The sequence below is a fragment of the Anthonomus grandis genome, chromosome 6 (assembly GCF_022605725.1).
Source record: "Anthonomus grandis grandis chromosome 6, icAntGran1.3, whole genome shotgun sequence".
NCBI classification, from domain to species: domain Eukaryota; kingdom Metazoa; phylum Arthropoda; class Insecta; order Coleoptera; family Curculionidae; genus Anthonomus; species Anthonomus grandis.
This window is the reverse complement of record NC_065551.1, coordinates 9,166,824-9,184,125: the sequence shown is the minus strand read 5'-3', so window position 1 is coordinate 9,184,125 and position 17,302 is coordinate 9,166,824. Positions and strand designations below refer to the sequence as shown.

Sequence of the window (17,302 nt, the reverse complement as noted above, 5' to 3'; positions counted from 1 at the left end):
AAATACAATTATAAAAGGACAAAAAAATATAAAAAAGATTTTTCAAAAAAAATTTTAATTTAATAGGGATCGAACCAGAGACCATTGGATCCGAAGTCTAAAGCAACCTTGTCGCCAAAATGCGCTAATAATGTAGTATACGAGTTATTATGTAGTATACGAGTTACACATTATATGAGACAAGATTTAAATTTTATTGGAGATTATTGAAAATGAGATTAGGTTCGAAATTAAAGATATCATTGATACAATTTAATATTGGGCTTCTCTTAGCTCTTGTTATCTCCAGCTTTTCGAGGAGATCCAGTTTTTTACCTTTTCCACACTCATGTAATATAGTTACATCATCCAACACCGAAAAGTTATAACCAGTCCATAAAAGATGATTTGCAAAAGCTGACTTTGTTTCTTTAATATCGGTGTTTTTACAATTGTTGAAAAGACTTATATGTTCTTTCACCCTAGTGGAAATTCTTCTGCCAGACTGACCAACATAGACAGCGGAACACTTACCACAATTCAAAGAATACACCCCAGACTTTAAAATTGGCTGCATTTTATCCTTTGTGTTTATCAAGTGCTTTTTCAAAGTGTTTGCAGTTTTAAAAGCTATTGAAATATTAAGATTATTTTTAAAGAGTTTTGCAAGTTGAAGCGATATGAACCAAAAAATGTTAAAGATCTGAATTTGTTAAGATTTAAAGAATTGGAGTGTAAAATGTGGTAGGAGAATTTATAATTATTTTATTATTTAAAGTTAAATTATATAACCATAGTATATTTCACGGCAGAAAAGGATGACATTATAGAAATATTTTTCGAAAAGTGCGCTGCTAGAATAGCCCAAATATTTAATGAAAAACATGAGGACAGGAACGTGTATCGAAATTATGTTCTAGAACTTGTGGCTAAATTTCGACAAACTCGATCAGTCGCGAATAAAAAACGCTTTTATTTATTTTTAAAATTTTTAAACGCAACTTCAAAAATCCCTTAGAGAACAAAGCAATAGAACTGTGGGTCTTAGGGCAACTTAATGTATATCCCACTTTAAGTAACCACAAATGGATTCTATATGTGGTGTTAGTCGATGTAGTATACCGCGGATTCTTAAGGCTCATAGTTTCGGCCCATAAAATTAACCTGGTACAAGAATTTAATGAAGATGATTTTGATCGTCGATTACAATCTTGTAAAGATGAGTGAACGAATTATAGATGATAAATATTTTTTATTTAAAAGTTACTTTTCCGACAAATGTTCTTTTTTCTTAAATGGTCTAGTACCTGCCAATATTGGTCTGATTAATCCGATTCATTTAGTGTGTCTTTAAGAAATCTGACCACTGATCATTTAGAATGATCGGCGGTATATTGCGAATAGACTGATATTCCAACACAATGGTCGACAATATTTAGATCAGACGTTGTCAGATCGATGGATTGGTAGAAAAAGTACCACCAAATGATCCCAGCTTGCCAGATTTACCACCTTTAAATTTCTTTTTATCGGGTCACCTTAAAGGCAAAATCTATTATGATTATTAATATTTAGTTTTATTAATGCTTTAAATCAATAAATCTCCAAGACTACTTAATTGAAGTATATGAATTTTACATTATTATAAAGAAAATTGAAAGATTTTTAAAATAAGGTCTAAAATTTTTCTTTTTAGTATCTCACACATATTGCTAAGTTAATGTTAAATGAATATTGACCCCAGGTGCTGTTAGCAGTGTAGCGAGTTTCAGAGTTTAGCTGTTACTTAACGACTTGGTCTTTTTCAACTTCAACTAAGAACGTTGGAAAATTTAGCCATTTGAAGGTTGTAATTAGCACCGGCAGGAATTATAGATTATTTGCGCTTTTACCAAAGGAATTTTCAAAGAGATACGTGGCACCTTGGTTGGCCATGGCCTTTATATAACTAGATAAATTAATGAGCCAATAAAATTGTTTAACAGTTGTCTTAAAACTTAGAACATTCAAAACGGCTACTTTAATTCTGAATTCTACTTTTTAAATGAAACTAAAAAGTTATGACGTCTTCTAGAAATATTGACATTCACTAGCTGGAGCCTTTAACTTTTTTATGTAGAAAAATAAACAGTATATTATCAGTTGGAAAATTCAGTCCTTAATTCGTCAAAAAAAAATACAACTTGGTTTCATTATACTACGCTAAATATTCTACGAAAGCTGATAAGGTTTTTTATTTGGGTACTCTTTCTTTCCTTACCAAATTTACCAGATTTTAGGTATGCCAGAATAAATAAGCAGATACATTGTCGATCTTTCCTAAAGTTAAGACTTTACCTATAAATTTCTGTTGCATGTTAGTGCCTTAGTATTTCTGTATTTTTGATTTGTATATTAATTACTACTTGCTTCAATGCTGCTCTTCATTTAGAACTGCATTTTTACTTGCTTCTTTATATTCTAAATAGAACCAATTGTTGGAAAAATTTTTAAATAACTATTTTTAAAACTTTTCGGATTTGCATTAGTTAAATATTTTCATAATTATCAATTCTTATACCCCTTATTAAAAAATGATATTAAATAATATTTATTATTTTGGAGAATAACCATATACCTACATACATAACACAAAAAATAGCAAAATATTTTTATCTTAATTTTATTCTTAGATTTACTTAAAAAGCTTCAGTAGCTTTTTAAATAATATTAACTTACATTATTTGGTATTTTTTAGAGGTTCTTTGACTATTAAGACTATACTGACTCTTGATTTATTAAGACTCAATATCTTCTGACTAAATAAACTGATTTTCATGTAAGACGGTGGATAGGGAAATAAAAGGTCTAGGGTGAGGGACATAAAAATAACATTTGACGTGCCTCTAGGTTATTTTCGATAAAAAAAATATGTAATATATTTACTTAAATTAAAATTAAAATGTAACTTATTTTCATAAATAATTTTTTTGAACACTGAAAATGTCTAACGAACATCTATTTTATTTATTTAAGGTTTAGATCATTCTCAATTGTCTAAAGCCCTAGATGGTAAGGACCAATGGAAATCTATCTCTGAAGATCAACCTTCGAGCAGAATTGAAATTCTCCACAACATAGATAATATAATGAAGTATGCAGCAATTCGACAAGGTCCCTGGAAGTATGTTTACGGATCTGCCCATAAGATGGAAAAAGACAACTGGTATGGAAATAATGGAAAAGACCCACTATATAAATATGACGAAGAAAGTGTTCTTCATAGTAAAGTAGGAAATGCATTATCCGGATTTGTGACATATCAGCAAATTCAGGAAAAAAATAAAAACATACACTTTTCCTCTAAACTATTAAATATAAACGACATAAAAAGATTAAGAGAAAATGCTACAATAAAATGTAAAGAACTAACACCAGAAGATCAACTTGAAAGTAGTCAATGTAATCCAATGATTTCACCATGTTTATTTAATATTAAAGATGATCCCTGTGAAAGGGTCAATCTAGCTTCTCAAAGACCATTAATTCTGATTACGTTAGAACAAGAAATTATAAAGTATACAAAAACAGCCCGGAAACCAATAAATATGCCTAGAGATCCCAACGCTAATCCGGATAATTTTAATGGCACCTGGACTAACTGGGGAGACCCTGAAGTTATTGTCAGTAAAAAAATATCACCGAAGCCTCTGTCTCATTTAGCAATTGGTCTTATTTCTGGGGCATGCGTAGCAGTGCTACTAATTATTATAATTTTGCTTGCGGTTACGTGTAAAAAACCTTTAAAACAAAGTTGTAGCAATCTTTATACACTTGACAGTAAATGCTTAGAAAACTCTGAAAATTCTGAACATCTCTTTGAAGATAGAGAAAAGCATCTTAGGAGTTGTACTAAAGACGAATTTCGCGTAGTGTAGACCAATCTGTAAAGCATTATTGATATTTTTAAAAAAAATTTCAAACTAGTGCAAACAATATATATATAAGTTCTTGTATTTTTCTCATAGAAAAATTTTAAGAGCGTCAATAGTAAATTTAGTTAATTTATTGTATAATAGACTTTTAAATAAATATGGTTTATATTTTATATGATTGTTTCAGTTAAAAAACTTGGAAATCAGAAGAAAGTGTGAAAGTTTGTTAAGGACATATTTAGTTAGTGATTAGTGGCGAACCTTTTTATTATACCTCCTCTTTGGGAAACCCTCACAGTTGTTAAATGCTAATTGTCCTTCTTTAGGTCAGTGAACGAAATACTTTTTCCTCTCCATTTTTAAAAGAAGTCTATATCTTTACAAACACTTTTTTTAACTACCCTTTCCAAGGATCCTACAAGAAATTCTTTCATGCATTCCTTTTGACTGTGGCCAAGCCCCTTTAGAACAGTGATTGTTGTTGTGCTCTGATGTTTGATGAAATATAAGTTCCAGACTTTTTTTAGTAAAGTTCAGACATAAAATTTAAGGACTTAGAAACACTTAATAGAAGCTCCAGGCGAGCAAATCATGCTCTTGTTTTTATAATAAAGAGTCTACAGAATTGTTATAAAATTCCAGTAAGTATCCCATTTTTTCAAGCACGATAAAATCAAAATACAGGGCCTAAAAATATTGATTATTAACTGTCTCAAAGATTACAGTCATTTGGTCTAAAGGTTTGTGCAATAATTTGTGACAAAACTGGCTTCAATAGAACAGCTCTAAGAGAATTACTAACCTTTTCCATATTACTTTTTTTACTAAAATTTATAAAAAAATACTAGACCCGCCCTTATTAAATTAAATTTGAGAAGGGAAAGTTTGCCACATGGAGTACATTAAGCAAGCTTTTTAATATGAGCTTTACATGAGAAATTGTATTACTTCTTGAATAAATGTGAACATTATGTAGATTTAGATTATTTTCGGTCTCTATCAGGAAAAGTTTAGTGATTTCAGTTTTTGTGACATACATGACATTCTTAAACCCATTGTTAGAAGCAATTTTTAATTAACAATTTATAAATACTTGGAGGGACTAAAATCAGAAATCTTTATACAGTGATGCAAAAAAAATAAAAAGAAATCTAAAAAGGTTAAAGCCTAAAAATTTGAAAATTATATTGTATTTTGAACTAGTGGAATTTTTGTAATAATGAATGATTTACTCAGTTATCTGTGATATATGATACCATTATTTCTAAAGTATTATATTTAATAGGGCTTTACACTACAATATATATTAATTTAAACATTTGTTTTGTCATTATGTTTCACATAAATCATTTAGCGAATTCTCATTTATAAAGTTTGCACTGCCTATTTTTTAGTTTTATTTCATGCTCGTATCATACCACTTCCTGTGTTGACTAAGGCGAGACTAAGAGAGGTCTGGAGACTTGAGCACCTAAAACATGTCAAAATTATTGTTTTTGTTATATCTTGTTCTTTTTTAAGAGTTTATTTTGTATTCTTTTGAAATGTTCCACATTTCTAAAAAGTACCGGTCTTATCTATCATTTCGTAGAAAAAATCGATATTTCACAAATAAAGATGATGGTGGGCATTCAATTATTTCTGCAATATCCTGCTCTAACATCTTAAGGGTCTGGTTAATTTTAATATATTTGGTATAATAAATATCTTTGGTAAAGAGCATTCCTTGGGCAATAATTATCGACTAAAATATAGTTAATTTACTTGAATCCTACTCTGTTAGGAGGCTAGTTTTGATACCAATACCAAAAATCCTAAAAGACAAAAGGATTGATAATTATGTATATATATGTATATATATGTATGTATACTTTATAAAAAAGTAGCCAAATAACATCCAACCAAATCATTGAAACCTATTTTTCAAAATCTTGTTCTTAGCTTTAAATATCGGGAAAATTAGATTAATAGATCTTTAAAGCGCAAGGATTGCGCAGTAAATTTCCTAAAACTATTAAAAATTTAGTTACAAAATTAATAAGATGATAAAAAGGCAATTATAATTAAAATTTGATTTCTACTTTTTATTAAAATCAACTGATGTTGAAAGTCTTAATTAGAATTGCATAAATGCTAACAGCAGTTTATCAGCCTGGAGAGCACTAACTGGTGGTGGGTTGTTATCAATTATTATAGAGATACTTACCTTTTAAATTGTGGGCGCCAAAACACAAAATAATAGCCTCAATTAACAACACTATATTATAACAAATCTGTGAATACTGGTCAGTGTTCGCTGTTTAACCTTTCGCACTAGTGCATAAAAAACTTTTTTAGGCACTAATACGTAAAAAGTGAAACTTACACACCCTGAGAAGTGTGTAAAGTGAGCACAAATTAGATTTAGAAAAAGAAAATATACTTTTCAGTTCGGTTGCTTACATATAATACTGTATGAAAATCAGCATAGTAAAATTGAAAGGAATTATTAAATAAATTATTATTTCAATAAGTATGCAGATTACATTACAATAAAATTTCCGAAGAAAGAACTTTAGAGCCATTAAACAGTATAAGCTAGGTAATATGTCTAGTCCCAAAATCCAAATAACAATAACAAATCAGATATCGTAACATTGCTTACACATTCCTTTAATCTGATTTGACGAGGCAAAAAATCCTGATAAGTTCTAATTTATTCCGGGAAACGGGAACACACCTAAGATGGCTTAAGATCTGGCTTAAGACCCTCAACATATTGAAGGGTCTTTTATAAAGTATATTAAAGTAATTTTTTACATTACATGGTTAGTGTTGCCATGAGGTTACTATGAGGTCGAGTGCCTCGCTTACTATGACCTCGAAAAATTAAACTTGTTAGCCTGAAGACCACACAATTAAAAAAAAAGCCAAAAGATAATTTCTCGGTACCTCTTCGATGGACAGCACTTCTCACGCAGGCCTAGTTTTACAAGAATTAAGAATACAGCGTTGCCCCACTTAGATTTAAGTTGCAGCGAGTATGGAAATTGTTCTGTCAGGCTGTACATTTATTCTAATTACGACAACCCTGAATATCCCTACGCCAAGGGCGACTCGCTATTGGTCAGCGGCAGGTGGCCTGATCGGGCTGGCGATAGGAGATTTTGACCGTCCTCGGTGCTTTATGTATTCTCTCTCGAGGTTAATAAAATATCATAAACTAACAACTATCGAGTTTTGTTAAAAGAACCCAACAGAACATGGTGGCAGCGGTGATAGTGTTGGTAGTTTGTGGTGTTTACGTAAGTTATGTAAAAGTTACGTAAAAGGTGGCAAGCGTTTTGTTGCTAACCGTGGATCTTTCCTGGCGATATCTCTATCCACGACGCTAAAATGGCTACTACAGCAGAGGATACAGCGACAACCACAACAGTTGTGAGTTCTCAAGCACTTTCCGTGCCGGTGTCTCCACCACAAAAGTTTGATTTTTCAATGCCTCAAGCATGGCCCCAGTGGCGAAAACGTCTTGAGCACTTCATGTCAGTGTCTGGACAAAATGCAAAGCCTGATGAAGAAAAAATTAATATTTTAATGTATATTCTTGGCGAGGAAGCCGAAGAAGTTATGCTGCAATTTGTGCCAGTTCCTGAAACCTATGCAGCGACAATGCAGGCCTTTGAAAATCATTTTATTCCCCGCAGAAATCTAATTTTTGAACGCTATAAATTTAATAGTCGATGCCAACAGCCAGGTGAGTTCATCGAGTTATTTATAACCAGCTTACATTCACTTGCAGAGCACTGCCAATATGGCCAATTGAAAGATGAATTGATACGTGATCGTATCGTCGTGGGCATGCTGGACCGCAAAACTAGCGAAAGACTGCAATTACAGTCAAATTTGAGTCTTCCGGACTGCATCATAGCAGTAAAGCAGGCAGAGTTGCAAGAAAAACAGAGTAAGGAGCTGCGAGGAGGTGTGGTGGCCGCAGTCACAAGGAGCCAGGTGGCTCACAAGCAGAATTATCTGCGAGAGCACCATGATGACGTCAGTGATCCTGTTGCGGTACAAGGGTGCAATTCTCGAGGAGCAAATGCTAAATCTTTCCGTTTTTCTGACAAAAACGGGAGAGAAGAGGAAAATAGGAAGAATGGTGCCAGGAACTGTCAATTTTGTGGGTTAGCAGAGCATTCCAGGGAAAAGTGTCCTGCCAAGCAATCAACATGCCGTTCTTGTGGCAAAAAAGGGCACTGGGCTACTAGTTGTCGAGGGAAAAAGGTTAGATCTATCCAATATGTTGTAGAAAGTAGTGATTGTAATACAAACTCTACTAATTTATGTTGTGAAAATTGTTCTAACAATATTAGCCCTTCAGGCCAGTTTCTAGGTTCAATTAAAATAAATTTAATATCGCAGAATCAGAAAGAATGGTTGATTTCTTTAAAATTGTTAGAGTTAAATAAAGAATTTAAATTCATGATTGACACTGGTGCTGACATAACATGTATACCTGTTTCTTTATTAGATGAAAATGTAATTCAAAGATTACATAGGACTTCTAGAGTCGTGACAGGCCCTTCAGGCAAAAGATTAAATATTCTGGGCATTATGCATGGTACATTAAGTAATTCCAAAAATAAATGTTTTACTGACATCTATGTCATTGAAAAGCTATGTAAACCCATTTTGGGTCGATCGGCAATTATTGATTTAAATATATTGCAATTTGGGGATGGATTTAGTTCTGTGAATTTTCTAAAATCAGAACAAATTGAGCAAAAGTTTCCTACAATTTTTGATCAATTGGGCACTTTCAAAACCGAATTTAATATTAAGATTGATAAAAATATTCCATCATTCATACAATCAGTTCCAAGAGTTGTACCCATTCCATTACTTAAATCTTTAAAAGATGAACTTGAACGTTTACAAAAATTGGATATTATAGAAAATGTCGAGTATCATACTCCATGGATCAGTCCTATTGTTATTGTTCGAAAAGATAATAATTAAATAAAGCCGTGATGCGCATGCATTTTCCTATAGGGAAAGTTGAAAGAATTCTTGCTCAAGTTCAGGGATCTAAGTACTTTAGTCGTTTAGATACGACCTCTGGATTTTATCAAATTAAATTGGGTAAAGAATGTCAGGATTTAACGTGTTTCATAACACCATTTGGACGTTTTAAATTTAAAAGGTTGCCATTCGGTATAACCTGTGCTCCTGAATATTTTTCTATGTTAATAAATAAAATTCTCAAGGGACTTGATAACGTAGTATCCCATATCGACGATATTCTTATACACGCACCGACTATTGAGGAGCATAATAAAATTTTAAATGACGTTTTAACGCGAATTTATAATGAAGGTATAACCTTAAATAAAGAAAAATGTCTTTTTGGTGTACAGTCCTTAGAATTTTTAGGTCATTCCATATCAGGTAAAGGAATTTCTATTGACCCCGAGCGTATAAGCGCGATTGTCAAATTTCCCGAGCCTTCGGATAAAAATGAATTTTTGCGTTTTTTAGGTATGGTTAACTTTTCATGTCGATTCATTTCTAATCGATCTGATGTCTTAGAACCTCTTACTTCCTTATTAAAGAAGAATATTTCTTTTTCTTGGAATCTCGCTCAAATACAGGCGTTCGAGAAAATTAAAAAATTATTACAAGAGAGTCCTTGTCTTGAATATTTTGACCCCAGCCAGAAGATTATCATCTCTGCTGATGCTTCTTCCTTTGGTATAGGATCATGTCTTATTCAAGAAGACAAATTTTCACAAATTCATGTGACAAATTTTCCGAATATGTCTATGGTTTAAAAGTTCTCATTGAGACCGATCACAAACCGTTAGTTCAAGTTTTACAAACTAAAAATATTGATGAATTGACTCCGCGTCTTCAGAGGTTTAGATTAAGACTTTTAAGATATGATTACGAAATTTATTATGTTCCAGGCAAAGATTTAGTCATTGCGGACGCTCTGTCCCGAAAATTTGAGAAAAACTCTAAATTTCCTGAAAATGACGAGCTAGCCTTAGAGACAGACACTTTTATAAACTTAATTACTACAAATTTCGAAATTAAACCGTATTTCTTGGAAGAAATTAAATCTGAGCAAAATATAGATCCAACTTGTTTAAAACTAAAAGAATACATTTACTCAGGTTGGCCCCAAAAAAATAAAATCGACCCAGAACTTTCTAATTATTTCCAATATAGACATGACATTTCAGAATGTGAGGGTTATTTATTACGTGGTTCACGATTAATAATTCCTCAGTCTCTTCAATCGAAAACTTTAGGTTTCATTCATCAGGGTCACCAAGGTATAGTAAAGTGTAGAGCTAGAGCCAAGTCTTCAGTTTGGTGGCCAGGACTATCTACTAAAATAGAAAATTTAGTTCGCAATTGTCCACGTTGTATTGAGTTCAGATCTAACATAAAAGAATCTTTCTGTAAAGACGATTTTCCAGATCGTGCATGGCAAAAAATTGCACTTGACTTATTTAAATATGAGGAAACGTGGTACCTCATTGTAACTGATTATTTTTCTAGATTTTTCGAAATTTCCAAACTTCAATCAATGACCGAGAATGTAATTATCACCAAGTTGAAAGAGTTATTTGCTAGATATGGTTTACCAGAAGTAGTACGTTCAGATAATGGACCTCAGTTCCAAACTGAATTTAAAAATTTTGCTAAAAGTTTTGACTTTGCGCATGTAACAAGCAGTCCTAAATATCCGCAGTCTAATGGGTGTATCGAAGCTGCGGTTAAAGTTGCTGAAAATCTTATAAAAAAAGGTGATGATTTGTTTATATCTTTGTTAGCTTATCGGTCCACCCCTCTGGAAAATGGCTTCTCTCCAGCAGAGTTATTGTTTAACAGAAAAATTCGTTCTACTTTGCCAATTTTACCAAAACTTCTTAATGAAATCATTGACACAAGCCCAGTTTTCCAAAGGGAGGGAAAATACAAAGAAAAAATGGAAAGAAACTATAATAGGCGTCATCGCACAAGAGATCTTTCAGAAATACATGTTAATGAGAATGTATGGGTGACAGATCTTAAAATGTATGGGAAAGTCATTTAAAAGCTTAGAGAACCAAAGTCATATCTTATCGAGAAAAATGGTGGTACTTTTAGAAGAAACAGATGGTTCTTAATTCCAGCTAAATATCACGCATTTGTTTCGAATGAAAGTACTTCTAAGTTTAATAACGATTCGTGTAGTCATAGCTCTACTGTCACGCATACACCATCATCTCCCAAAACTTTCAATACTACTAACACTAGATTAGACACTTGCCCCACGCAAAATGTAGAAATTCAGTCTGCTGTACCAGTAGATATAAGTCTTAGTGAATGTGCCGCAGAATCTGTAGTGCAATCTCAACATCAGGGTGAATCTGACAATAATCAAAGTGCTAGTGTTAGAAGTAGGCCAGTGCGTAACCTTAAGAGACCTTCTTATTTAAAGGATTATGTTAGTTACTTAAGGCTTCTTATTATAAAAGGGGGGATGTTCTGTCAGGCTTAATACTGTACATTTATTCTAATTACGACAACCCTGAATATCCCTACGCCAAGGGCGACTCGCTATTGGTCAGCGGCAGGTGGCCTGATCGGGCTGGGGATAGGATATATTTTTTGACCGTCCTCGGTGCTTTATGTATTCTCTCTCGAGGTTAATAAAATATCATAAACTAACAACTATCGAGTTTTATTAAAAGAACCCAACAGAACAGAAATCAATGGCTAATCCCAAAAAGCAAAGTATTCAAATTACAGGAAAAGTTAGAGAGAGCCATCTATATATGTTATTTATAACTAGGCCGAACTTAGTCTAAGCCTTTTAGGAGTTCTTATTTTTACAATGCCAATAATCCACTTTACACTAGATGTCGCGACCAGTACTATTTTTATAGAATATTAAATTATTACATTATAAAAGCAACGAAAAAATAGAAACGCTAGACTGGGTGTCTCTACAAAAAAAAGAAGAATTAAGATCTATAAACTAGATTCAATTTTTTCTTTCCATTTCATTACCTACAATGTTAACCGAACGCTGAATCAGTTATACCTTGAAGGTAATAAGATGTAACTTTATTTTACCAAGCCATAATTAATAAATCTTAAAACTAATTTAAGGTCAAATAAATTTAATTTAAGTAGTTAAATAATTTCATTGAGGTTAATACTCTTGATTACACTAATAATGTGTTCATATACATAAAGGATAGAAAAAAAGAAGAATGAGAATGGTAGGAAAGATTAAATGCCTTATTAAAGGTTATTGAGAATGAAAGATAGGAATGTTATGCTACCCGTTAGCACAGTTCACAAAAATAGGAAAGGATAGAAACAGGCTTAACACCATGCGCAAACTACACTAGGTGACCCCTTCTAAGGTTTTCCCAGTCCCTGATGTAAACCTCTAAACTCACGTTCCAAGTCAGCGAAAGGCGATACTTTAAAAATGTTCAGTCTACGGGTAAGAAAGTGAGTTTTACTTCTTAAACCAAAACATCTTGAAATCAATTTTATTATCACAATCACATCATGATCAGTGATCGGATCAAAATCAATTTTTGATATAGAAAACTGCGAGATATTTGTCAAGCAATTTCCTAAAAGCCACCTTTCCTGAACAAGCCTAACCAAACCAAACATTCTGACTCAAATCAAAATAAAACCATGCCATTGATTTTCAAATTTTAAAAATACCTACAAGAGGATAAAGCATAAGTAGATTACTGTAAGAGCTAAAATAGTTCAAGAAAGATCCCAGTTCTGTGAAATTGTCGTTCAAATACATGTATAACTTCTCTGACTGATGTTAATCATAGTTTTCTGGAGCAGAGATATACAAAAAAATTAATAAAAATTATGTGAGCCCACCAACTAACCCTAAGTATCAGTGCTATCAAAAGGTTGACGAACGATAAATACCTGACACCGCCAAAAAGTAACATCAATTTCTAGGCAAGCTGTAATGCGATGTTAAAGTTGGACAAATGCTAGTGTAAAATAATGCTTGAACTTTAACTAAGCTAAGCAAAACTAGACTAAGATGAATTAAGCAGGCTATATACTAGGAAACTATATACAAGGGAAGTTTAAAGTCATAAGATACCTTAGAAAACAACTTTATCTGAAGTAGATACCGACAAAAAAATTTTATATTGTTCGTAGAACACTATTATCCAAAAGAATTCATTCCTTAATTGAATTCCAATTTTTTTTATCCAATTGAAATGAAAGAAAGTCAAGAGGTTGTTTGATACTTCAAGACGTATCTAAGCACCTAGCTCTTGATTTTATCAAGTTAAGAAATCTTAAATAAAAACTCAATAAAAATTAATTAGAGGTCAAACTCATGTGAGACAATAAATTGTCAGTTTCTTAATAAAATTCAGACAAGGTGCGGTACATTACAGTACCAGATAAAGCAATCAAAATCAAAGCCAAAATATAAATATTTGAAAGAGATAAAATAGGCTGAGATTAGCTTATAAGGAATCAAAAAAATATACATTGGGTGTGTAATCTTTTACAACCCTTCTTGCATTTTTCATTACGCTTGGCCAAATCTTTTAAATATTATAATACTTGCCATTTATATACTTATGACATGCCATTTTCCAGCTTGGGATCCATCAATATTTTTTAATTCATATACCAAAGAGGATATCTTCTTTAAAATGGCTAATAATATTTGCTTTGGACTAAGTTTAGACGCAAATTTATCTACTGCACTAGAAAGAATCTTGTTAGGTCGACAAACCTTATCACCAAAAACAAACATCCCTTTTACGAATATTATAGGATTTAGATTTCTTTCATAAATAGCGTGTCGAATTTTTTACGAAATTCTTGAAAAGGTTCTTTAAACACAGACAAATGTCCAGCATATTGGTTTCTATCACCAGAAGAAATTCTCGATGTTTCATCAAATGGAGAAAAATCAAAATATTCGCCTCGCAAGAGAATGTGGTGGCCAAACATAAAATAACTTGGGGAAAGCCTGTAACTTCATGAACAGTAGTGTTGGTTGTAATGGTCTGTCGTATTTCTGAAATATGCAAATCCCAATCTTGATGCTTATCAATATAACATCTAATAGCAGTAGTTATGGTTTTGTTATTCCTTTCTGCAAAATTACATTGTGGAAAATAGTAAGAAGTCAACCACTGATTAACTTTATACTTCTCACGACAGTTTCTAAGATGATTACCAGAAAACTTGGGTTATATATATAATTATATCAAAATCAAGAGCTAAAAAACCTTGTACAAGCCGGCAATAATTACGCATTTAACGTATGTAGAAAAACCTTCATAATTTCCAAAGTTTTGTATTTTTTATTATTCCAATCATCCTCACTTTTTTATCAATATTTTGACCACACTCAACATTCTATGTAAAAATTTTCAAAAAAAATCGGTTTTTATACGTCCCTCCCTAACTTTACCGGACCCGTTTTGGGAATTTGGAAAACTACTGGGACAAGCTAACGAAATGATTGGGATTTGGATTTACTTCAAGGCTTTGGGATTTGCAGACTTATCGCTAATAGTTGAGGGCAAAGCTAAGGGAATTTGCAGCAAGAGTTCGACGAGCAACTCCGGGACATTGGAATTAGGAACTTTTCACTCCAGAGTGCTGGACAAAGCGATTTACAAGGTCAGATCTTTCAGATTTATTTATTTTATATTTTACGTCGATTATCGTACTATTGCAAGTGTAGTGAATTGACTTTTGCAAGTTCGTACTATTGCAGTTTTCGTACTATTGCAAGTGTTGTGAATTTTAATAAAGACAAAGGGTTTTAATTGTTTATGGTTAAATGTTAAGCTGAATTTATAGCTAGTTATTACATAGGGTTGTTTAGAATAACATTTCTAAATTTAGAATTATCTCTGAGATATAAAGCTTTATTTTAATTAATTAAAGATTAGATCTGGGATTAAGATTTACTACTGCATAGGTATATTGGTACTCTTTAAAAGGTTAATACGTTATTTAAAGTTTAGTTGAAACAGATTTTAGTTGTTAAATTTAGTTTGGTGTATTAAAAAATAAGAAGAAAACAAAAAGGCACGTAAAAAGCTAAAAAGTAGTATCACTAGGATTGAAAACTATGTTAACAATAATGAGAGTAATTTAGATATTAATATTAATGAATTTGTCATTAGGGAGTCGCATTTACAAAAGGCTTTTGAGTCATATGATAATGTTCAATCATTAATTGAAAACGAGGATGACCTAGAGTCAGCGGATAGGGAAATTATAGAGACACAATATTTTAGAGCTTGGGCTAAAATTAGAACAATAGTTCAAAATAGAAGTCGGGTAGCTACAGAGGTGAACTTCTCAACAACAGTCTCAACCCTCCACTTCTATATCGGGTAGTGATTCTCAGAGTAGAGTAAGGTTGCCGAATATAAATGCACCTACATTTTCTAGCAAATATGAAGATTGGAAATCTTTTTATGATCTTTTCACTGCATTAATACATGATAATATTTAGTTGACCAATGTCCAAAGATTTATGTATTTAAAGGATGCACTGTCACAAGAAGCGTTGAATTTAATTAAGAATATTTCTACAATAAATTAAAATTATACAGTGGCATTTGAAATTAAAAAAAAAAGGTATGATAATAATTTATTTATTATAAACTCACACGTAAAAGGGTTAATGGATATTTCACAAATAATAAGAAGTCAAGGGGATCAAATAAGATCATTTCTCACAAAAGTTAGACAACATTTAAATTCACTCAAAGCTTTAAATTTACCAGTGGATTCTTGGGATATCTTACTTGTGTACATTTTATGCCGTATTTTATATTTTCAAACTAGGCGTGCTTTTGAATTAAAAAGGGATATTACAGTGTTGCCAACAGTAAACGAATTTCTTGAATTCTTAGAGAAACGTTGTATTGCATTAGAAAATATTACGGAGACTGATAAAAACTTTAAAAGTTTTAAAGGGCAGTATACAGTTAAAAGGGAGAAATCTTCAACTTTTGTAAGCACACAGCACACTAAAAAACAAAACTGTTTATTTTGCAATCGGGAAGGACACTCATTAAATAATTTTTTTAAGTTTAAAGGAGCTAGTCTTATTCAAAAAAGAGAATTTATACAGCAACAAAAACTGTGCTATAATTGTTTAGGTATTAATCATACAGTAATACATTGTAAATATTTAGGGTGCAATTTTTGTAAAAGAAAGCACAATTCACTTTTACATGATGACAATATTAAAGGCAATATGCAAAGTGGAAATGTCTTAGGTTTTAGTTCTAACAATGAAAAAGGTAATTTCTCACAAAGTAATCAGGAGCGTTTTTCATTGAATACTATTCAAAAAAATAATCACCAGGATCAAGAAGCTATGCATACTCAACATGTAAATGACAATGAGCAGATTCGTTTAAGTACAAATGGTACAACTTCTTCATTCAGGTTCTCAGCCTAGTTTTATATCCTCTAAACTTTTAAGAGAATTAGAGGTTCAACCATATAAACAGAATTTAACGATAGGGGGTATAGGAACTAGTATCGATCATGTAAATGATATGGCGGACATTCAGATTAAAACTAGGTATTTCAATAATAGAAGTATTAAAATAAGCTGTTATATTTTAAATACAGTAACACGCCCTTTACCGCATGTCAACATAGATATAGACAAATTTAATATTCCTGGATTATATTGGGTGTTGGGTTGCCTGTTTTACAAGAGGCTCAGTTAGGGTGGTTGGTTTGTAGCACTGCTCCAGCTAAGTCAAGGGATTATTTTAGTTCATGCCATTTTCAAGTTGTATTTTTAGGGCAATCGTTGGGTACTGAAAATATTAATACAATTGTGCTAAAATTTTGGCAATTGGAAGAGGTTTCAAACAAAAAATTTTTTATTTTTAAATGATGAGCATTGCAAACAGATCTTTTTAGATACTGTGAAGATTTTGGATAATGGACAGTATCAAGTAGATTTGCCATTGCGTAGCGATAATGACATTCGTAGATTAGGTAATTCTCTAACTACGTGAATTAAAAGATTTTATTCTCTTGAACAGAAGTTTTTAAAGTATCCAGAGATTTTTTATGCATATAAGAAATTCAAAGAGGATTATATTTTATTGGGACATGCACGTTATGCAGAATATGATTTTAAACAAAATTTAGTTTAAAATGGGGTACAAAGAAATTTTTTACTGCATCATTGCGTTTGCATTTGTATAAGGAAAAACTTAATATTAACCTAAACCAGCAATATATCGAAGGTGGATGCGCTAATTTGGGATTAAATTAGCCACAATTGAACCAGCGACCATTTAACTATTATGGCTAGTACAAGGTTGAGACCGACAAATGTGGCTACTTCGTCGGTCCGAATTATTGTT

General features: G+C 32.0%; 1 protein-coding gene across 1 annotated transcript in view; it reads left to right on the top strand.

Annotated features, from left to right (window-relative positions):
* Positions 1–4,066, top strand: part of LOC126737046 (arylsulfatase I-like) — an 82,083-nt gene extending 78,017 nt beyond the window's left edge. The window contains exon 7 of the mRNA XM_050441732.1: positions 2,995–4,066. Coding sequence (XP_050297689.1) covers positions 2,995–3,896 — 902 coding nt within the window. The 3' untranslated portion in view covers positions 3,897–4,066. The remainder of the gene's footprint in view (positions 1–2,994) is intronic.
* Positions 4,067–17,302: the final 13,236 nt, after the last annotated feature.